Genomic DNA, 23,881 nt, shown 5'->3' with positions numbered 1-23,881 from the left:
TTTTTTTTTTTTTTTGAGACGGAGTCTTGCTGCTCTGTCACCCATGCTGGAGTGCAGTGGCACAATCTTGGCTCACTGCAACCTCTGCCTCCTGGGTTCAAGCAATTCTCCTGCCTCAGCCTTCCAAGTAGCTGGAACTACATGCATGTGCCACTATGCCCAGCTAATTTTTGTATTTTTAGTAGAGACAGAGTTTCACCATATTGATCAAGCTGGTGTCGAACTCCTGACCTCAGGTGATCCGCCCGCCTCGGCCTCCTAAAGTGCTGGGATTACAGGCATGAGCCACCATGCCCGCCTGGTCCTAACTTTTTAAGGGGAAAAAGAGAAGGCTTAAACTATAGACCTGACAATGACAATATGAAAAATTCACCCATGAGTTTCTAAATGTGCTGTAAGTTGCTTTAACTGATCTTGCCACTGCTCACTGTTAATTGCAGATATCTATCTGGACAGAGCAGCCCATTAAACAAGAGAAATTGTATCAGATGTTACATTTCTCTAATGGAAAAAGGCAATTTATTGTCTTAATTACTAAAGTGATGGAAAACAGGTTTTATATACTTAAGGGGTTGCAGTTATTTTGTTATAAAATAACGGGTGGGGGGTGAAGATGTTGCACTTGGTAAGGTTAAGTCCTTGAATGCCTTTATATCAATATATGCAGAAAGATACTCGTTTTTCTCTATTTCCTAATGCAGTTTATTTCTGGAATTATAGAACTTGGTCCGGAATTGGAAAGTACTTATCTGTAAAAATTGACCACACAAGAAAAAATTCTTATTCTTGGAGATGTTTTCAAAATAAAAATGTACAGTGATTTCTAAAGATTTGGTTGTGGCTCTCTGAGACAGAAGGTCGTTCGAGAAATTGTCTGAAACTTTTAGGGTTTATGATTCATGATCAAAGCATACAAGACATAGGAAAAAGAGCACTTCTTTTTAAAGGATTAAAAATGATACCCGTGCTTCTCTCAGTAACTAATCTACATTATACCATTTGACAATATAATATAATAATATAATGTAGACTGGTATAATCTACATTATACCAATGTCACAGGATGATTTTTTTTGACAACAAACATGTGAAAAAAAGCATGGCTTTGTAATTGGCAGCTAAACACCTACCAGCGATAACACAAATTCTGTCCTCCCTCGACGTGCATGTATTAATAAATCATTTCAGCACTTCTCAGATGTTAACAGAATGGCATACTATGTGCTAAACCATGAGGACATCTTACCTTCCGAAGCACCCGTGGCACTTGCCTTCCCTTTCGATATAGTTCCATAGGCCGATGGATTTTCCATTCAGGAAGGCCTCTCCCAAGCAGCCTTTAAAATGAGTAACCTTCACAGCAGGAGATTTCTAATGCAAACAAGCAAACAAACATAACCAATATATAGCTGACAAAGCAAAATACATTCTCCAAGTACACAAAACTTCTCCCTGGGAGCTTCAATCTAACAGATCCAAATTTTGAGAGAACAACATTAGAAAAAAGGCCAGTTTGTAATCACTGGATTTCCTTCCAGTTATGAAGTGGAATCCCAGAATGAGTGACACTGGGCAGGATCTTAAAGATCATCTCAGTGACTAGGGTTGATGGAGAAAACCGTGTTGCACGGGTGAGAAAATAGACAGCCAGAGAATGTGATTGGTAGTGAGGACCCAGCTGGACCTGAGACCTGGACTCCCACTTCAGAGCATTGATCCAGGTCCAAAAAATGCAATTATATTTGGAGAGAGGAGAACTGATATAATAAAATAAATATGGAGGGCTTTCTTGCTAAACACTAATTAGTATTAATCAACCACTAACTAGGGCTAGACTCAAGATAAAGAAACTTTACAGAAATTAACATGGAGCATTGAATTTCCTATTCATCACTGGGAAAGAAACCCAAACAGCAAGATGAGCCATTGGCTTTTTCTCCATTTATGCTACTGATTAAGCATCACCCTTTATTGTGCAAAACCAGCCTAATTCTGCAGAGGAACTGTCAGGCAGCAAAACAAAAGAAGCAGAAACATCTTCATCTGCCTAGCATATATTCAACCATCTAAACATATGCCTTTTTTTTTTTTTTTTTTTTTTGAGACGGAGTTTCACTCCTGTTGCCCAGGCTGGAGTGCAAGGGCATGATCTCAGCTCACTGCAACCTCTACCTCTCGGGGTTCAAGTGATTCTCCTGCCTCAGCCTCCTGAGTAGCTGGGATTACAGGCATGCACCACCACGCCTGGCTAATTTTGTATTTTTAGTAGAGACAGGGTTTCTCCATGTTGGTCAGGCTGGTCTTGAACTCTGGACCTCAGGTGATCCACCCACCTCAGTCTCCCAAAGTGCTGGGATTACAGGCATGAGCCACCACGCTCAGCCCATGACTTTTATACATAGGTAAAATCAATCAATCAGTCCTGTTCAGAAGAACTTTCAGAATGTTACCTTGATTTGTCCTCCAAGACCTCCAACAAACATGAGTGTTGAATTGTTTACATCCAGAACATTAGCTGTCCCAGGGGATTTACTTGTTTTTGCTGGTGGCTTTTGATTTGAGCTCATTTCCTTTACACTCAGTGAACCAATGTTTCCAAATCTAAGGGTCACAAAGAATTGCAAAAGGAACTTTCAGAATTTCCAGTTGGCGCACATACATCCCCATGTTTCCTTCAGACCCACCATCTGCTTCTCCCCAAGAGCCCTGCAACAGCGCCCCCTGCTGGCCTCCTGGCTTCCAGTCTTGCCTACTGCCCCAAATCTTCAAGAGTCGCTCTTCCGAAACAGAAATTTCATCATGTTGCGTCCCTGCTTAAAACATTTGACATGAGCTAAACTGTATCCGAGGACATGTCTACTCCGTAAATACTACCCCATTTTGTAAATAAAAAAAAAATCCCAACAAACCATAATATTATAGAAAAGTGAAAACATATACTTAAAGCTGCTCAAAAGTGATTACCTCTGGAGAAGGATTTTAAAAGAAAGAATTTTGCTTTGTGCCTGAATTTTAAGAAAATGCACCCCCCTACCTGCATCATTATTTTCGGTCCTTGTCTACGTGCAATGTGCTGCCAGCCACATGCAATGTCTACCATGCCACACCTTACACCTCTCTCCTGAGGAAGTTTACCAGGTTGGCTGCCTTACACATAGACTTTCTAACAGTAACATTCTGTATTTTTTAATTTTTTTAGAGGCAGGGTCTTGCTCTGCCACTCAGACTGGAACACAGCGGTGTGATCATTGCTCACTGCAGCCTCGACCTCCTGTGCTCCAGCAATTTCCCGCCTGAGTCTCCTGAGTAGCTGGGACTACAGGCACACTCCACCGTGCCTGGATACATTTTTAATTTTTTTAGAGACAGGGTCTCACTATGTTGTCCAGGCTAACCTCAAACTCCTTGTTGTTCAAATAATCCTCCCTCCTCGGCCTCCCGAAGTACTGGGATTATAGGAGTGAGCCACCATGCCTCGTCTCTAAAGATAACCTAAACTTTTAGACATTTTAGACATTCTAAGGGTAACCTAAGCTTTTCAGTTTTTTCTTCTTCTGATTGTTGATTTTGGTAAGTTTGTTTCTCCTGCAGTAAGAAAAAAATCCAAACCTTAATTTAAAAAAATTTTTTGAATTACGTTTTTTTTTTTTTTTTTTTTTTTTTGAGACGGAGTCTCGCTCTGTCGCCCAGGCTGGAGTGCAGTGGCCGGATCTCAGCTCACTGCAAGCTCCGCCTCTCGGGTTTACGCCATTCTCTTGCCTCAGCCTCCCATGTAGCTGCGCCTGTACTACAGGCGCCCGCCACCTCACCCAGCTAGTTTTTTGTATTTTTTAGTAGAGACGGGGTTGCACGTGTTAGCCAGGATGGTCTCGATCTCCTGACCTCGTGATCTGCTCGTCTTGGCCTCCCAAAGTGCTGGGATTACAGGCTTGAGCCACCACGCCCGGCCAAATTACTTTTTATTATATATTGTCAAATTATAGTTATATATACTTCTGAGGTGCAAAATGATGTTATGATTTTTGGATATGATGTAGAATGATTAACCATCAATGGATAAAGAAAATGTGGTTTTATACACGAATGGATAAAGAAAATGTGCTTTTATACAAATATACACAATGGAATACTATTATTCAGCCTTAAAAAAGAAGTTCTGTCATTTGTAACAAATGCTTATTTCTTCTTTTTCTTTGTTTTTTGAGATGGAGTCTAGCTCTGTCGCCCAGGCTGGAGTGCAGTGGTGCGACCTCCACTCACTGCAACCTCCGCCTCCTGGGTTCAAGCAATTCTCCTGCCTCAGCCTCTTGAGTAGCTGGGATTACAGGCACCTACCACCACGCCCAGCTAATTTTTGTATTTTTAGTAGAGATGGGGTTTCACTGTGCTGGCCAGGCTGGTCTCAAACTCCTGACCTCAGGTGATCCACCCATCTCGGCCTCCCAAAGTGCTGGGATTGCAGGTGTGAGCCACCGGCCACAAATGCTTACTTCTACAGCTAACCTAAACCAAGTATTGTTTGGTTATAATCTGACTTTCCAGAAGTTTCAAAGCCTATTATATGATGTTACAAGCGTGTAATTACTTATGAGACACACTTTTAAAAAGAGAGGTGCTCTGAGAGAACATTCTCTACTACCTGGCCACATGGATACTGTGCCATCTGCTGTCATCAATGGGAAAGTCTGGAAACTCCAAGCGTGTGGAGCCGGAGCCCAGGTCCCACAGGAAGGCCACTTTCCCTCGCCGCATCTCCACTGCAAGGAAATCAGACTGGGGGGCGGGGCATGAACGGGGATCAGTTTACACACTGTTTGCCAACCACCACCACACTTTACAGAGTCAATTCTTACGGTGTTTTCTCTATTCTTAAAAATAAATAAAAAACAAAACCCCCAAATCTATTTTCTTTTGTTTGAAATGGTCCCCTCCCTGGAGCTGGGGCATGACTCTCAGCCCCGGGGACATTAGCGCCTCCCTGTGTGCCTGGCCTGGTCCTCCTCAATACCTCCCATAGAGTCCCCGGGAAAATTCGCTGCGGGTCACAGGCAGTCCACCGGGAGCACCAGGGAAGGCACTGAGCTTGCTTGTCTGCCCAGTGTCCGAGGTAAGAAATGGATGTGAAACATGCAGTAAGACAGGAGCCATGAGGTCCCACCCCTGTCACAGGCTTGCCTGTGCTTTGCATCTTACCTCCTGAAGACATTTCAGACACTCTGTGTGCTTGTTAACATTTTCTGCCCCACACACCCAAGGCTTCTGACCTGTTCTCACTGGCACAGCCAAGGTATCAAAGACCTTCCACAGGCACTTGCCATCTGGGGACCACTGGAATTCTTGGCAAGAAAAACCTGACAGAAGCTTGACAATTCTGATAGTCACTCCAGGGGTCACTGGGGGAATCACAAAAACGTTCCATCCCCAGGGCTTGCAGTTAAGATGGCGTCCTTCAGAAATGTCACTTCCCTTCTCACAGGCTTTCAATTTGGTCGTTTGCTCATTTTTAACCTAATGCTACCATTTTAACAAAGGTTAGTCCCTATGGGAGATTTAGAGACTTCGCTAAGGCCCATTTTTTTTTTTTTTTTCACCAAATAAATGAAAATTCAGAAAAATCTAGAAGTGCACAAAAAATTCAGTGCTGCTTTCCAAATGTCCATAACTTACAGAGGTGCTGCTACCGAGGTAGAAGAGAAGATTGTCGGGTTCCTGTGTCTTAACATTTAGTGTTAAGGTGTTGTAGTTAGTAGAGGAAATCTGAGGCTGGTAAGCCCGGATGCAATCTCTGTCTGCAGACACGGCGACTTTAATCTGTAGAAGGAAAATGAAAGTGTCCTCATCATTTGGCGACGCACACCGGCAGCTCACCGGCAGCTCACCAGCAGCTCAACAACACTATTCTGAAATGAATTTTCACTGAGGCAGGTTTCCTCTCTTGATAATACACAATGGTTCATGTTTCATGAAGTGACATATCAGATGGTAATAAAAATGATTTCATTTGGTAAAGTGTTTAAATATGAGAAAACCAGTGTTAGTTTTTAATAAGTTATTTTATATAGGTCTTGCTCACATAAGATTTAATTCCTTAAAGACAAGGATTTTATCACCCTGGAATCTTTCTGCCTGACACAAAGAGGATATTTGATAATCATCTGGTGAATAAATGGAGAGGTAATATATTTATTCACTCAGCAGGTATTTATAGAGCAATTATTGTACTTACTACATATTTCTTTGATTAGTAATTCTTCGCATATGTATCTTACATTAGTCTTAAAGAGTCTAAGTTTGGTATTAACCATAGCATCAAGAAGCATTCCTTGGGCTTACATTTATTTATTTATTTATTTATTTATTTATTTATTTATTTAGGGTCTTGCTCTGTTGCCCAGGCTGAAGTGCAATGGCGTGATCATAGCTCACTGCAGCCTTGAACTTCTAGGCTCGAGCAATCCTCCTGCCTCAGCCTCCTGAGTAGCTGGGACTACAGGTTCACACCACCGAGCCCGGCTATTATGATTTTTTTTTTAGTAGAGACAGGATCTCATTATGTTTCCTAGGGTCATCTCAAACTCCTGGCCTCAAGCAATCCTCCCACCTCAACCTCCCAAATTGTGGGAGTTATGGATGTGAGCTACCATGCCCAGCCTATATTTATTTAGCAACTGTAACTGAAACAGATGCAAGCCAGAGCTCATGGAAACCAACATTCCTTTTCCAATAGCAAGGACACTTGAGAGGAAAAGACAGAGCGTGTGCTCCTTTCTCTTCCCTAGAAAGCCTGAGGTGGACAAATGCAAGCCCAGAGGCTGCATTCATCCTCTGGAAGTCCCCAGTCACATGACGATTGCACATTCTCTCAAAAGGAAACTTTTTCCCTTAGGGCACAGCCAGTGCCATGTGCCACGGGTAAAACGTCTTCTCACGTGTGAACTGCTCCAGGTGTCCAGTGCTTCAGGCATTTAGTGACCTGGATTTGTGCAGCCTTTGTCGCATACAAATTGTTTTCCCAGACACCTCAAGGATGAGGCCCATACTACACAAACACTTCAAAGAATATTTGGATTATTAAAACTAAGTTGGTAAAATGAAGAAATAACACCATATGCAACCCATAAACTTAGAGAAATGTTAACATGTAGATTCGACATGTTCTGCACTATCCAGGCTAATAGTTTTAAATTTAGTCTATAATGATAAATCTCCATAAAGACATGGACATCTCTTTGCTAACAACATTTTGAAGCATGTTGAATAAAAGCAGAACTCAAAGAAAATGAAGTTAGTTATTGGCTTTAAATATACCAAGACAGGGCTATGAGGAAGCCCGGATTATTAGGATCTGGGTCTTTGGAAGGCCTAAGGGACGCAGTGTGACTGAGAGCCACGTGTGGCTGAGAGCCACGTCCGCATGAATTCCCTGGGATTCCACACGACTGAGAGCCCAGTGATGAAAGCCATGGGGCCCCAAACTCACAGAAGCTGCTTGTTTCCGGGCCTGGCTGATGAGCAGTTTAATTTCTGATAGGTTTCTGCTCAGATTCTCTTCTAACATCTTCAAAGGCTTCAACCGATCAAACAAAAGGTTGGCTTGAGTTTCCACGTCTTTGACTTTTCTTCCAGCCAACAGAGCTAACAAATACAAGAAGGCAAGGGGTGGCAAGATAGTTGGGGAGAGGGAAAAACAAGATAATTAATTGTCCATTAAGAATGCACTGGGTAAAACAACACCCTAATAATCAAATCCATGACATTTTGGTACTAAGATGAAAACTGCACCTGTAACATGCATAGACTAAGGCCCTTTTCTTTATAAAGGCTAATCCAGACATTGGCATACTGCTACTTTTCAGGAATGTTGTGAACAACGCACCACTGTGTGCTTAGCTAGCTCCATGTCTGCATGACACACACGGTCATGACTGGAAGGAAGGGCGCTGACATACTGGCCATGGTGGAGTCCTGCAGAAGCTGGTGCGTTTCTTGTAATGTGGTGTTGACCCTGGACAGGCTGGCAGATGTGCTCAGCAGCTCCTGGCTCAGCCCTGCCACGTCCCTCAGCGTGCTCACCGCGCTCTGGCTTGCAGACGTGGCCAGCTCTTTCGTTTTCGCTCCTTTGTTTCTTGTATCTAAAATAAATGTATACACAAGCATGCACTTCTGCTGCTTACACACAGAGAAAATAAAACTACAACAAATGTAATTTTGCACAGAAATACATTATTGTCATATTACTGATGCTGAACACAAACTGAGGCTGGCTTGTTTGCTTTTTTTCTTTCGGGCAGGGGTCAATGACCTGGGAGCTTCTTGTTTCTAATGGCAATATTAAAACTGCATATCTTGTGCTCTACTATCCCCTTTTAGGGACAAACGAAATAATTTTTGTTACTACTTCTCTGGAATATGATTTCAGTACACAATGAGATCACAAAAGTGATGACCAATCGCCGTGTGATCTGTGTCTTACATCTTAATCAGCTACATTGCTTTATTTGGGTCCTTTTCCATCACGCCCTTCTCACCTTCATGAAACATGTTCTCCACCTCCTTTCATGTCTGGATACTAAGGATTTGGATCCTAGTTCTGCAGCTGAGGTGGGAATGTCTTAAGTTACAGGAAAAGGTATTTGCCCATAGCATCAATTGGCTGCTAGAAGTAACAGCAGAAGAAAAGCCTAAACAGCCACTCAAGGTAAATTAGAATTCAGTTATTCTAGAAAATCTGGGTGAGGATTTTTAAAAGACACTATCATTCATTTTTGAAGCATTTAATCACAAGTGGGGCAAAACATTTACCGCAGAAAAAGCTGGAAAAAGGGTATACAGGTGGCCTTTTTACTTTCCTTGCAACTTTTCTGTAAGCTCAAAATTATTTTCAAATAAAAATGTTACTAAGCATTTAGTCAAAATATACCATGGCATCCTTATAAAAAAAGAAAAGGAAAAAGAAGTCTTCCAGATCAGAAAATGCTTCATTGTTTCAAGGTAAGAAGTAAGCCCAACGCAGCATGCCCAGTTTCCCCAGATGACGCCATGCTTACACACAGAAGCCCGGCAGACAGAAGGACTTTGGGCTTCTTGTTTTTAAGGGCTTTAAAGCACTTTATAAGATTTTTCAAAAGATGTTTATTAAGCAAAAAAGGAGGATGGGCACAGTGGCTCACGCTTGTAATCCAGCATTGTGGGAGACCAAGGCAAGAGGGTCGCTTGAGGCCAAGAATTCAAGGCCAATCTGGGCAACGTAGCAAGACCTGGTCTCTATAAAACAATAGAAATTTTAGAAGTAAAAGACAACAAAAGAACAAAAGAGAAGTTTGAGGTGTAGCGCAATTCATTTGTATTAGACTTAAAAAAATTACCCTATTTAAAAATTTCAAGAATACCACATTTCTAAACCATCAGTATTAAAGTGATCAGTGAGCCTAATGTTTTACTGCCTCACTAAGGAAGACGCCCAAGCAAGCAGTCTTCAGTTTGCCACACTGATAATGAATCTGGCATTTTCCCCTTAGGCAGGTAAAGCACATTCCAGCTTCTTTACTTGCTGACTTCTTTCAATGGTCCTTCTTCCTCTAAGCAATGTGTCAAGCATTTCAAAAGTAAGCAATTCAGATGGTACTATGCAATCTCTGTTTTTAAGATTATAAATTCTAGCAGTTTGATGCAAGTATTGTGATGTTATTTTAAAAACCAATGATTTTCATTTCGAAGTCTTATCCCTTTCCAAGTAAAAATTTTGTCAATCTTAGTCTCATTTTTGAGCTAGCGCCTTGACCAGTCTTGAGGCGGGACTTCCTTACGCTCCTGAGTGATGCTTTTACAGTGAGAAGACGTGATTTAAAGAAGAACGTCTTTTCCACTTACCTTCAGGAATTGCTCTGAGTATCAAGACTGATTCATTGGTCTGCCTGGTAATTTCATCAGCATTCTCTTGAAATCTGTTTGTCTTATTTCTCAGTTCACTCAGTTCCAATGCAATAACTATTTAAAGGGAGAAAAATGTTTCCTTTCAGGTTAGCCTACTAAAAGGTTGCCTAGGCAACAGCTTTGTCATTCTTGACCATCTACAGAATTCATAGCTTTCTAAAGAGACTCCCAATATTGACAGTTTTTCCAGCAAGACTGAGCAACATTCATTATAGAAATTAAGAGTGTGGGCCGGACGCGGTGGCTCACGCCTGTAATCCCAGCACTTTGGGAGGCTGAGGCAGGTGGATCACGAGGTCAGGAGATTGAGACCAGCCTGGCTAACATGGTGAAACCCTGTCTCTACTAAAAATACACACACACACACACACACACACACACACACACACACACACACACAATTAGCCAGGCCTGGTGGCAGACGCCTGTAGTCCCAGCTACTCAAGAGGCTGAGGCGGGAGAATGGCGTGTACCCAGGAGGCGGAGCTTACAGTGAGCCGAGATAGCGCCACTGCACTCCAGCCTGGGAGAAAAAGCAAGACTCCAGTCTCAAAAAAAAAACAAAAAACAAAAAAACAAAAAAGAAATTAAGAATGTGTTTCTAGCTTGCTCGATCATTTTCTCTACTTCGCTTGTTGACTTTCTCACTAATATTTCTACTTAAATTTCATGTCCAATTTTACTAGAGCTCAAGGACCAAGAGCTGTGTTTAAGTCACTCAGTCTTAATCAGATGCACTAACTTTCTATCCCCATCTGAATCTTGGTCACCTTTCTCCTCTGGGTTGTCAAACCCCTAAGGTGGGCTCCCACCTGGGAGTCTTCCTCATAGTCTCCTACCTGCATCTCTGGCCAATCCTCCATCCCCTTCTATTCCCTTCTGGCCACCCAACTGGAACTCAACTTAACCTCCTTCTCAAGTTTGATCACCGCTTTTACTTTTAAAATTTCTGTTCATAACATACAATCACATTTTGATTTTGAGCACATGGTGAAAACAAGAAATTTTAATTGCCAGCAAGCTCCCAATTTCACTACCTATGAAGTACCTCTAGTTGTACAGACTGAAATTACAGCCCATCAACACATTATGCATTTTCGATACTGTGAGATGCCAACATAAATTTTAAATTGTGTCACTCAATGAGAAAAAAAATTTATGCACATATCCAAGCCTTTTAGACAGTTGTGGAAGGATCCAGTGTTAGACTTGGAAGTAAGTCACCTGTAAAGGGAATGAGCTGTGAGTATGGCCCACTATTTACTCCTCCAGAAATCTTGGTATTTTTGATCTATTAGAATATATTAAGATGGAAAGCATGTTATTTGTTATTAAAAAAGTATGCCTACATAGTTTCTCTTACATAACAGATTCCTGATGCCATTTTGGTTTATGTTTATTGGATGGATTGCTTTTACATATGCCAAGTCATTCTTTCTTGAAACTGTAGGACAAATTAACTGCATAGATATTTTTTGAAAAATGGCTAAATCAATCATGATTTAATGTAATAATTATTAAACGAGAACCTACCATGAGTCTAACATGATATTAGTCCCATGAGAAAGGTAAAGCAAATGTCAAGCATAATATATCTCTTCAAGGAAAAATAAAGGAGTGCACCCAATCAAAGATAACCCAAGAGACACTAGGAGGAACAGTGAAGGCTCCAAGCTAAGGCGATGAGTGGAGGATTAAGGACAGGTTAAAGATAGAGATGACTGCACAATAAAGGAACAGATATCACTAGAATAAAAATGCCAAATTATATGAAGTTTATGTGATAGGAAGTTTATACGATTGATAGGAAAGTTTATATGATAGGAAATCGGAATATAAATAGGACATAGAAATGCTAAGTTTCAAGTTGCTGCATGCAAGGAGAACGTTCTTAGAGGTTGCTCAGCGAGATGCTCACGCTCACTCTGCCTGTCTACACCGTCCGAGCCACACGCTGACCTGGAAGCTTCCTGCTGAGGTTGTCGCCTTCATTTAGAAATCTGGAGCTGTGCTGCACGGCCGCTTTCCCATTAGAAACAAGGGAGTCTGAGAGCTGGAAAACAGAACCACTTAAGCATGGTGAGAGCAGGGCAGATGGAGTCCTGCTGGGGATGGAGGAAGTGACTCCATCAGAGTAGCCCCCAGCCACATTCCCAGCAAGAAAGTCAGCCAGGTACCAGGTAGGGACAATTTCAAATGGCTGAGGCAAGAGAACACAAAGACATTTTTAAGTAGGTAAGGAAGGAAACTAGCCATTCAATAGAGATTTTCACCGTGGTTAAAGAAAAATGTCTCCAGTAGGTATCAAGTAGCATTATCATTTTTAGCTCAAGGAAATGTGAGATTGTTCTCATCTCTACGCTGGTTTCTAGTCTGTATAAAGAAGTATTTATGATCTTAAAAAATTAAAGCACAGATCACATGATGACAGAAGCCAGAAACAGATTCCACCAGAAAAGAATGTTAATAGGCAGAAATGGGGGCCACTGAATCTCTGTTCAAACCGGGTACAGAACAATCTCCCACAGAGCCCAGAAAAAGAAGCCCACGGCATTTCCTACCAGGCTCATCTCAGTCACAGTCCTGTGAGCATCTTTGGCCAGTTCCTCCGATTCTTCGATCAGGTTCTGGATGTTGTAATGGACATAGGCTGCACTGGTGGCATTCAGGGACACATTTCTGACATTTTCAAGGCCACTATCAAAGCAGCATATTTAGATACGTTATGATAAGCTAAATCAAACTTGCCGATTCACTCACAAAAATCATAAATGCCTACTAGTCTTGAAAGCCTCCTATCTTCTTTCCCCTTAGAAGAGTATCATCCATAAAAAATAACAACCTGTGGGTTCCCATGTACCTTCAAAAGCAATCTTTGAGAAGCCATAGCCACTTTGTCATAATAACACTCAGAACTGCTATTTAACCAATACCCAAGAAGAGACTATTGCTGTTTCCCTTAGACAACCATCATCACTTTCCACAAGCTGCCCTCAGCATTCCTCAATCTCTGTTCCAACCCCCTGTGCATGTCTGGGGTGCCGTTGCATGTTTGCATTGGTTATAAACTCCCTGCAACACACTTGTTAACCTCCAAGAAGTGTTCCTAAGCATACCTGAGGTCGCTGAATCTTATCCCTCAAATGGCATGACAATTTTACAAAATTCACTAGAAATTCTGGAGGAAGATCAGCTAATATTTCAATCAGCTCAACATCATTCTAACAAGTGGGCACATCACTTAGGAACTTGGTAACTGGTCATGGCACAAGGTCATCCAGTGCTCTCGATCTTGAAAATAAAGTCTGGCAATGGGCACATCTTTGCCTGCTGAGTAACTCACTTCATTTTCTTTCCAAGGTTATTGAGTCGGGCAATTCCCAGACCAAATATTAGCAGTTATTGCTTGTTACTATTGGACTGGCAAAATTCTATGATTTATAAATAAAATATACTAATTTAACTTCGTGTTATCACAACAAATTGCTTCTACTAGTCATACAAAGTAATAAAGATTTTGTTTTAGCTAGGTATGGAGTCAGAACATGTTTTTCTCTGTGGGGGAAATGATGAAAACTGATGAGAAGAGAGAAGCTAGTATCTCATGCCATTTTCCACTACTGATCCCCAAGACATATTAGGAAGCAGTACTCAATTTAGCACATAATTTATGCAATATTCTATCATATCATTTTTAATTGCTTTTGTTGTGTGAACTAATCTTTTATGTCAGCATTTTTCAAATAAAGAGATACGCATCTTTCCCTTTCCACAGAACATGCACACACAAGAACATACATCTTCCCTGTGTGGTCAGCCTTGTCACCCATAATGCATACCAAATTTTAAAGAAAGAAATTTACCAATTAACTCACAGTATTGTGTAAATCACTGGTAACACCTAAAACTTCAGGTCCCACATTTGCTGCACATTAGAATCATCTTAGGGTTTAAAAAAAAATCACAAAACCCAGGCTACATCCCAGTCCCATTAAGTCACAACCTTTGTGGGGAAGGCAGCTAAGGAACAAAGGCATTGGTGTCTTAAGAAGCTCCCCAGAAGATTCCAGTGTGCAGACAAGTTTGAAACGGCTGGCTAAAATTGTGCTTCTCATTTAAAGGCATTTTTAGCAAGTTGAGTACATATTTTTCAAATATCCAAGAAATATAAGCTGAAGTAATTGTATTACAATGGCAGACTTTCAGGCAGTAGAAAATAATTGGAGGTGGTATCTCTCAGGGATTGGAAAAGAGACTCTCAACACTTCTATAGGAGAGAGTGGACAGCCACATCCTCCACCCAAATAATACACTCCAAAAAGGCCGGATCTGTAAAGAAATTAATAACCTCATTCTGTCCCACCTGCAACCTAACAAAGCTCTGAGCACTCAGTAAGTGCTTAATAAAGACCTGATGGCTTGAAACTGTAGCATACTATTTTTTTTTTTTTTTTTTTTTTGAGATGGAGTCTCGCTCTGTCGCCCAGGCTGGAGTGCAGTGGCACCATCTTGGCTCACTGCAAGCTCCGCCTCCCGGGTTTACGCCATTTTCCTGCCTCAGCCTCCTTAGTAGCTGGGACTACAGGCGCCCACCACCATGCCCGGCTAATTTTTTGTATTTTTAGTAGAGACAGGTTTCACTGTGTTAGCCAGGATGGTCTCGATCTCCTGACCTCATGATCTGCCCGCCTCGGCCTCCCAAAGTGCTGGGATTACAGGCGTGAGCCACTGTGCCCGGCCGCATACTATGTGTTTTAAGTGTTGTCCCGTTATTTGCATTTTTCCATCAGATATGTAGGCCAATGGTAAACTATGTTAGCAGACATGAAGGAATCTAACTTGCCAGGTAAATAAAAGAGGAGTGCTCATTTTTACACAAAGGAAGAGTGACCCATCACTGTGAAAAAAAAGTCCATCTTTGTTTTCTCTAATCAATAGATTGCAAACTCTTGAATTCCCACAAAGGCGTGTTCCTACCTGTCCAGAACATCTGCCAGTCTCTGGAACTCAGCGGCATGGTCCTCAGCGCTGTAGACCAGGTCAAGTGCATTCCTTTGGGACATGTGCATGACCAGGTCATCTACGTGGTGCCTGATTTTGGCAGACCATAAAAGTAGCGTATCCTGGTGATGCTCTAAGTGCTACATGGAGAAATTAATATTGTAAATATATGCACATCTATTTAATAACAGATATATGTGCATATAGACAAGATGTGTGAAGATTCTTTAAAAACTGTACTGTGGCCGTGCTGAGTGGTAACTCACCTCTAGAGCATCTTGCACAGCATCTGTTTGTGCAGCAGCAGTATCTATCAGTCCTTGTCCTTGGGCGATGAGCTCTGAGGTCAGATTTTGTTCTTCTTGAACATGTAGCTTTTTATCCTGCAGCAGAAATGGCATTTTAAGGATGTTTCATAAAAGCAACTGTGCTTCTGACCTTTGGCTCCTAATGCTATGTGCAGAAGTTAGTGCACGGGACTCACTTTTATTTTATTTTATCTTTTGAGATGGAGTCTCATTCTGTTGCCAGGCTGGAGTGCGGTGGTGCAATCTCAGCTCACTACAACCTCTACCTCCCGAGTTCAAGCGATTCTCCTGCCTCAGCCTCCCGAGTAGCTGGGACCACAGGCGCGCGCAACCACGCCCAGCTAATTTTTGTATTTTTAGTAGAGACGGGGTTTCACCATGTTGGCCAGGATGGTCTCCATCTCTTGACCACATGATCTGCTTGCCTCGGTCTCCCAAAGTGCTGGGATTACAGGCGTGAGCCACCTGGCCAGACCAGGGCTCACTTTTAATTGCTTACGTTGGAGTATTTTGTTACCCGTTATAATTGAGAAGGAGAGAGAGAGTGAGACTCACACTGAATTCTCTCAGGTTAGCATTGACCATGAACAGCAGGTGGTTGCTTTCCTGGGTCTTTGCCTCGGCTTCCCTCACAAGCACCTCAGCCGCCTTTAGTTCACTGTTATGCTTTGAAAGGAAGTGGCTTGTTGCTTCTTTCAATACCTCCAATTCTTCCAGTGGCTTTTGGTAATTTTCCTGAATTTGTGACAATAAATCTTCAGCAGCCCTGATAAATATGAATGGTTCACATAGTAAGTAAATGAACAACAAAACTCCTATCTCTGAAATAATAGTGGAAAAATTTTTTACATATTTATGCCTAGTCTCTTTTTGAAATTGTAAGTGATACATCATAACTTCTTAAGAATGGAAACAATTTTTCTAAGATAGCTACTGGTATGGCAGGTTTATATTTTATCCTTAACAAATTGTCTTTTTTTTTTTTAAGTGGTGCATCTCACAGATACATTTATTCATGCCAGGAAGTAAACGGTACTTATACAAGTGCACAGTGACCTTCCACGTTCCCATATAGTTTGCTGAAATGTACAGGCACAGTGACCTTTCATCTCAGGTGTATTTCAAGTTAAGCTGGTTAGGATGACCATGAGCAGGCACAAGTCTTGAAGCTTTCAAAGCTTTACTTCTTTTTTTTTTTGAGAGAAGTCTTGCTCTTGTCCCCTAGGTTTCAGTGCAAAGGCTTGATCTCAACTCACTGCAACCTCTGCCTCCCAGGCTCAAACGATTCTCCTGCCTCTGCCCGCCAAGTAGCTGGGATTAAGGTGCCTGCCATCACACCCAGCTAATTTTTGTATTGTTTAGTAGACACAGGGTTTGGATTTCACCATGTTGGCCAGGTTGGTCTCAAACTCCTGACCTCAGGTGATCCGCCCGCCTTGGCCTCCCGAAGTGCTGGGATTACAGGCATGAGTCACTGTGCCCGGCCCAAAGCTTTACTTCTTTTATCAGCTCTGATGATTTTATAAATGATGAAGGTCATTAAACCCCTCCTCCCCAAATTTCCTGGTAAACTGGGGTCCAGTGGGCTTTGTGAGAATCTGAACACTTAAACTTTCTAATACATTTTAGCAATGGAATTAAAAAAGATCATCTCCATGAATCTGGATTCAGGAAATTGGGACAACATTCCGAGTTGATGGGAACTGCCATCTTTCATTATATATAATACAGCAAGAAATTGAAAGAAGGCTATTCAGTGAATTTACCAATTTATATATATGGTAAAAGGATTTTCTGCAGCTAGTTAAGAAGAAGCAGATTTCATAAAAGCTTTCAAATTCAAAGTGACAAAAAGATATGATTTGTACCATGGATAAACGCAAGCTTTAGAATATCAAACGATTTTTTTTCCTATGCCTTTATAAATATGCCATCAAACTGCTTATTTAAATCAATTTTGAATTTATAGCTGCATAGAATAATAAAATTTCATGCTACAAATCCTTGCAGTGGTGGGGAATATCCTATGAACTCTTCATTTCAATTTGTCAGGAGAACTTTGAAAAATTCTATGGAAAATGCCTTGTAAAACGCCCTCAGCTTTCACAGGTGTCAGGTTACTGGGTTAAGACACGATCAAAAACATTTGTCAAGGATATAAATTTGAACTCTGACATTATTAGAATAGCATCAGGACTTACAATTTTTAATGATATACTTACAATTTTTAATGATAATAAAGACTTCGCATTATGAGCAGGCAACAAGAACTAAAACATATACATAAGAAAACACGAATAAACCCAATATATTTCTAATGTCTGATCATGAATCTGTTATTACTTTTATTAAATAAGATAGCTCTCTAAGAAAATTTAAAATAAATTAGCCAGGTGTGGTGGCGCATGCCTATAGTCCCAGCTACTCAGGAGGCTGAGGTAGGAAAATCGCTTCAGCCTGGGAGGTGGAGGCTGCAGTGAGCTGAGATCGTGCCACTGCACTCCAGCCTGGGTGACTGAGTGAGACCCTGTCTCAAAAAGAAAACAAATAAAGTTCAAAATAGAAACCAAATTTTCATCTATAAGGTAACTCTACTATCTAAACTACAATCACGTGAATGACATACCCCTCAATAATTTGAACAAGATTAAGCAACAAAACAAACCCACTCAGCACTTCATTAGCTTCTTCTAGCAAAATTAGCAGAGGAAACTGGTGTTTCCCAAACTATGTTCCTCTACAACACCAGTGTCCCAAGAACTGCCAGGCAGATTCCTTGAACAAATATTCCAGGGTGAAAGAAGCATAGCTGGATCCTCCACGGGGCTGCTGATGGGCGTACTAAAAGCTTTGAGTGTACTAAAAGACCTGCAGTACAGAACTTGTCTCTCCTTAGCAGACACTATGTCATGGCATGTGCTTCTTTAATGAAGTATCTTTGGTCGGTCACAGTGGCTCACGCCGGTAATCCCAGCACTTTGGGAGGCGGAGGTGGGCAGATCACCCGAGGACAGGAGTCCAAGACCAGCCTGGTCAACATGGTGAAACCCTGTCTCTACAAAAATACAAAATTACAAAAATTAGCTGGGCATGATGGTGGGCGCCTGTAATCCCAGGTGCTCAGGACGCTGAGGAGGGAGAACCGCTTGAACCCGGGAGGCGGAAGTTGCAGTGAGCTGAGATCACGCCACTATACCCCAGCCTGGGAGACTACAAAAATAAATAAATAAATAAAAATATTTTAATAGGTCTGAGATACCAGCATGGAAATCATCTGAAAAACAGCTACAAACGATAATCCAAAGTGTGTAGTAAAGAGTCAACGTGGCAGGCTGGAGCCCGCTCTCCTTTGAAAGGCCTGCTGGTGAGGTGGACTGTGTTCCCACAGATCCCTAACTGCTAAGAGTAGCTCACTACCTGGGCTGTTTGTGCAAGCAATGTGGTTTATGCTGAACATCTGCTTTCCTTCTGGGAGTCGAGTTTTGCTATGTGCTAGGCAGAGGGTGCCTACCAGTACAGCTCCAACAAAATCCCCGGATACAGAATCTCTGACAGGCTTCCCTGGGCAGAAACATCACACACATGGTGCTGCATTTTTCTTGCTGGGGGAGGAGTGCTCTCTGGGATCCCACATGGGGAGAGGACTTCATGGATTCCTCCAGACTCTGCTGTGTTCTTTTGTCCCATCTGGCTTGACCTCCTTAATAAATCTTAGCCGTAAGTACAGTTATATGCTGGATCCTGGGGGTCCTGGTGAAACTCTGAATGTGGTGGTAGTCCTGGAGACCCCCAACCCACCATGAAAACCAGTCCGTCTGTGTGCTCAACTTCTCATCTATGTGATCGCCATGCTTCAGCATGAACCACCAATTTTCTAAGAATTATCATTAAAAAGCAGATAATTCCTAAAATCATCCATGTAATTTGAAATGGCATATATATAGGGATTATCTATGGAAAATTGGAAAGTGGAGGCCAGAGTATACATTTTAAACTCTTGACTTTTAAAATAAAAGGTCTCTTTAGTAATATTTTTACTTACAAATTAGAGATCAGCAATCTTATTAATAACTTTATTCCAAGTGAAACCATAACGGCAGTGACAGAGAAAGGGGTTGTAGAGGCCGTCGCCAGTAGGGGAGGGTCAGGAGGCACTGAGGGGAACAGGTGGAGGTGGGGGCTGGCCCTGCCTCTCCCCCTCCTTTCAGGCTCTTCAACCAGGTCTTCCCAGGAACCACTCATCCTAGAGGCGGCGCCCTAGGGCTGGGCTCTGCTCCCTAACCTTCCTCAGCCACCCACACATCTGAGTTGCTGGGGAGCTTGTTCAGGATGGAGAGTCCCAGGCCCACCTTGCAGATCCTAGGAAAGTTAATATTTGTTCAAGGAATCTGCCTAGGAGTTCATGGGACACTAGTGTTGTAGAGGAACATAGCTTGAGAAACACCAGTTTCCTCTGTCAATTTTGCTAGAAGAAGCTAATGAAGAGTGCTGGGTTTTTTTTTTTTTGTTTTGTTTTGTTTTTGGGGGTTAATCTTGTTCAAGTCATTAAGGACTATATCATTTCATGTGATTGTGGTTTAGATAGTAACATCATCCTATAGATGAAAATTTGACCTCTGTTTTAAACTTTCTTACTGTATTTAAAGTGCATATTCAGAAAATAAACTTTCCCCAAATGGACCAGGAGTTCCTAGTGGGCAAAAGGCTCTACTGTTCCCCTGTATGTCCCCAACTCCTGGCACAATGCCAGGGTTCAGGTCACTTTGCTGAACGAATGAATGAATGAAAGAATGCACTGATCTCAGACGGGTAACAGCGGGAAGGGACAGCCTCACAAAATGATTCTCTAGGATCTGCAGGGTAGGCCTGGGAATCTCCATCCTTCACATGCTCCCCACCAATTCAGATGTGTCGGGGGCTGAGGAAGGTTAGGGAGCAGAGTCCAACTCAGGGGCGTCACCTCCAGGGTGGGCAGGTCCTGGGAAGACCTGGTTGGAGATGCCCAAGATGAACACAGCTGAAGCCTCAGTGTGCAGTCGGGGCTGCAGGACTAATGTTCAACTTGGCTTCTGTGACCACTGCCCATTGCCTCTCAAATTCGATGCAAACTTCAGCTGAGCTTCTTTGGCTCCAGTGTTCCCTCGCTCAATGGCTCTCCACCTATGCTAGACTGAGATCTCGTTTCCCTGCCCTTGAAAGGCCCTCGATGTCTCTAACTATCCAAATTCCACCTGCCCATCTTTTATGGATTGGGTCTCAAATGGTACTTCCTTTTGTTCTGGGTGGGAAAATAATAGGGTTTAGACTCAAACAGATTCAGGTTTGTGGTCAGGTTTCATATTATCCTGGAGGCTTAATTAACATAGGGCAAGTTACTTATATTCTCTGGGCCTCAGTTTCCTCAACTGGATTCTCCCCTACCTGGAAAGACTGAGATGATCACAGAGCACAATGTGAGAAGAGAAGCCGGCACTCTCCTGGCACAGAGGAGGGGCTCCTCAGACAGCTGCTCACGCCCATCTCCTGGCACCACACCCTCCTCTCATTTCCCCCCAAGGCCTTTAGATCCTAGTTCTCTCAGAGCCTTTCAAGGCCCTATTATTCTAGTAATTAGATTACTAGTCCTCTCTCCAAACTCCATCCAACTGTAAACACATCCTTTTGTTTTTCACCTAAAAAATCAACAACGTCAAAAATTATGTTCCACGATGAAAAAAGCCACATACCCAAGTGTGTTGCTGGTGGCAGTGCACATTGTTTTTAAAAAATATTTTAAAAAATTATTTGGAAGCGCATGTTAGGAATCCTCAAAATGCAAATTCTTTGACTAAATAATTCTACTTCTTTTTTTTTTTTTTTTTTTTTTTGAGATGGAGTCTTGCTCTGTTGCCCAGCCTGGAGTGCAGTGGCACGATCTCAGCTCACTGCAACCTCCGCCTCCCAGGTTCAAGCAATTCTCCTGCCTCAGCCTCCTGAGTGGCTGGGATTACAGGCATCCACCACCATGCCAGGCTAATTTTTGTATTTTTAGTAGAGACGGGGTTGGCCTTGTTGGCCAGGCTGGTTTTGAACTCCTGACTTCAGATGACCCGCCCGCCTCAGCCCCCCAAAGTGCTGGGATTACAGGTGTGAGCCACCATGCCCAGCCAATAATTCTACTTCTTAATATCTACCCTGATAATAATCTGAAATCCAGAAAAAGGTGACATATATATACAGTATAAATAAATATTTGATATTTCAATATAGAAAAATATATAAAGCATTTGCATAAGAAGTCCATCACAACATAATTTAAAATAGCAAAATATTACAGTTTAAATATCTCACAGGACTATATCATTTCATCTGATTATAGTTTAGAGAGCAAATTCAAGAACAAAGTTTTGATGAAGTATCATGTAACTATTTATAATAGCACTTCAGACATTCATTACAATCTGGCAGAGACACAGCCTGTGCTGGTATATCAAGTGATACCTGTATGGAAATGCTAAGATAAAAGCTGGAAAGGAAACTCCAAACTCCTTGTGACTATATGTAAGAATGCTCTGTGATCTCTGTGTCACTTCACATCATGGGTTTCAATGTAACTGTACTTTTGTATAGAACTGAGTTCAATTATTCTAGCATAACATTGACCTGTCTTGGAGTTCACGGTATTGGTGGCCACCAATGATTTTTTTTCTATGAGAGTTTACTGCCTTATCCTTGGTCTACAGTACTATGAGACTCTGCTGTTTGTGCTAGGTGGAAACATCCCAGAATCATAGAAAAGGACAGAAGCCACTGCATGATAGCACAAAGATGGATTATACTGGCTGCACAGATTACACCGTTCTATATTTGGAGGGTTCAGTAACCACCTCTTCCTTTACCTGACCACAGGGACCCTTCTCCTCTCTTAGGATATTCCATTCCCAGTGAGCACTTTTCTTCCAGGATGCCTCCTTCTCCTTTGGAGATAGCATGCAAGTTTCTCTCTCTACTTGGTTGCATTGTGAACGGTAATTGGGAACTTACTTGAGTTCAAGAGTGGCATTTTGGTGCAACTGTGTGAAGTCTCTTCTCTGCATGATTTCCAGCAAAGATGTCCCATTCTGTTGCATTTTCTGAAGTGTAGAATTGAGTAGCAGGAAATCTTCATCTAAAGTCTCATTTAAAGTTGTCTTTTCAATAATTTCTATGGAGAAAATTCACCAATTATTTAATAAGCCTCTCAAAAGTGGCTAGTAGCAAGTGAAAACCCTAGAAACTTCTCTGCTGAGGACTGCTCTGTTTACCTAAGCTGAGTTGGACCTCCATGCCAGGCCAGGCCACCTGGTGTATCCCAATGTACTCTGTACATCCCTTAACTAAACATCCATGAACTTGGGATTACTGGCCTATTTCAAAGTCTTTCCATGCACCAATAAACTCCCTAAAGGCAGGGACATGGTATCAACCTCAGCATTTCCTTGTACCTGGCAGAGACATCTGCACATGAAAAATAAATGTTCTCAATAAATATTTACTACATAAATAAACCACCAATGCTTGATCCTACTTTTTTAATTAAACATAATTTGTTCTAGTAATTTCCTTACCTTTTGCCCTATAAAGTCTGATTTGCATTGGATTCTGTACTTTTTAAGCCCTTACACTATAATTCAAAAAGAAGAGTGATCATATATTTCTGGTAGCTGGAAAACTGAAAATAGCATGCTAAAAGCCACAGCACACCCAACTGAGAAATGATTAAATTATTCTAATATGATGGATATACTTGGTACCAAACTGAAGTCCCAAATACTGTCAGCTCCTATTCTGGGCAAATGGATGGGGAGCTACCATACTAACTTTACCATAACGCGGCTTGAGAATTAGGATCTAAGTTTTAGATGTAATACAGAAAATAAGAAAAGAAATATGCATTTTTTAAAGCTAAAACTCTCAGTGAAAGACTAAAGCTTACACATTTCAGGATCCCCAAACTACTGCAGTCCCTCTGGTTCCAGAAAGCCCAATGCAAGAGATATACATCTATTCGTATGTTTAAAAAAGCGACAGTGACTTCTTACTAGATAAGGACAAACACTTCAAACTAGACGCTGCCCACACTACCTGTGATGTTCATCCGCAGCCTCTCAATAGCTATGGCCAGGTCTCGACTCTCCTTGAAGATTCTTTCAGTTGCCCTATTCACCTTTTGGGTACTTGCTAACATTCTAGTGAGCTGGTGGAAAAATAAAGTCTCAGGTTAGTTTGACTTTAAGGAGTCTGACTTTAAATAATATGCAAACTTTAGTACTCCGTGGTTGTCGCTTATCAGCAACAACATATATTCCAGAATATAGAGTAAAGATGAGCACTATTATGCAAGCTGAGGTTCATATTTTGGGGTTATAAATGGACTCAGTAGTTAATGAAATAACCTACAACTCACTCAGCGTAAGAAAAGATGGGTATGTTTTCAAAAGCAGGCTAATTGTGTATTAAACTACAGATTCTCCTAGTGTCTATACTGTGAAGGCCCTCGATTCACTTTAAAACCCAAATATACAGAATATAGAAAGTAAACCTTACTGATTTGTATGGCCTATGAAATGTTAGTCTCTAGGAGCTAACACGGAGTCAGTCAAGCTGATTTTAGATCTGAT

At 41.7% G+C, this 23,881-nt stretch overlaps 1 protein-coding gene across 1 annotated transcript in view; it reads right to left on the bottom strand.

Moving 5' to 3' along the window:
• The window catches only part of LAMA1 (laminin subunit alpha 1), a 172,319-nt gene that overhangs the window by 31,862 nt on the left and 116,576 nt on the right, over positions 1-23,881 (bottom strand). Inside the window, exons 35-48 of the mRNA XM_025365118.1 lie at positions 23,346-23,457; positions 22,266-22,425; positions 15,798-16,008; positions 15,201-15,317; positions 14,911-15,074; positions 12,495-12,630; positions 11,893-11,986; positions 9,871-9,987; positions 7,950-8,132; positions 7,481-7,635; positions 5,668-5,811; positions 4,640-4,773; positions 2,451-2,601; positions 1,247-1,371 (exon numbers count right to left, since the gene is read on the bottom strand). Coding sequence (XP_025220903.1) covers positions 1,247-1,371; positions 2,451-2,601; positions 4,640-4,773; positions 5,668-5,811; positions 7,481-7,635; positions 7,950-8,132; positions 9,871-9,987; positions 11,893-11,986; positions 12,495-12,630; positions 14,911-15,074; positions 15,201-15,317; positions 15,798-16,008; positions 22,266-22,425; positions 23,346-23,457 — 2,003 coding nt within the window. The remainder of the gene's footprint in view (positions 1-1,246; positions 1,372-2,450; positions 2,602-4,639; positions 4,774-5,667; positions 5,812-7,480; positions 7,636-7,949; positions 8,133-9,870; positions 9,988-11,892; positions 11,987-12,494; positions 12,631-14,910; positions 15,075-15,200; positions 15,318-15,797; positions 16,009-22,265; positions 22,426-23,345; positions 23,458-23,881) is intronic.

Source organism: Theropithecus gelada, chromosome 18, assembly GCF_003255815.1.
Source record: "Theropithecus gelada isolate Dixy chromosome 18, Tgel_1.0, whole genome shotgun sequence".
Taxonomy (NCBI): Eukaryota; Metazoa; Chordata; class Mammalia; order Primates; family Cercopithecidae; genus Theropithecus; species Theropithecus gelada.
Note: the sequence above shows the minus strand (reverse complement) of the source record. Positions and strands in the feature narration are given on the sequence as shown.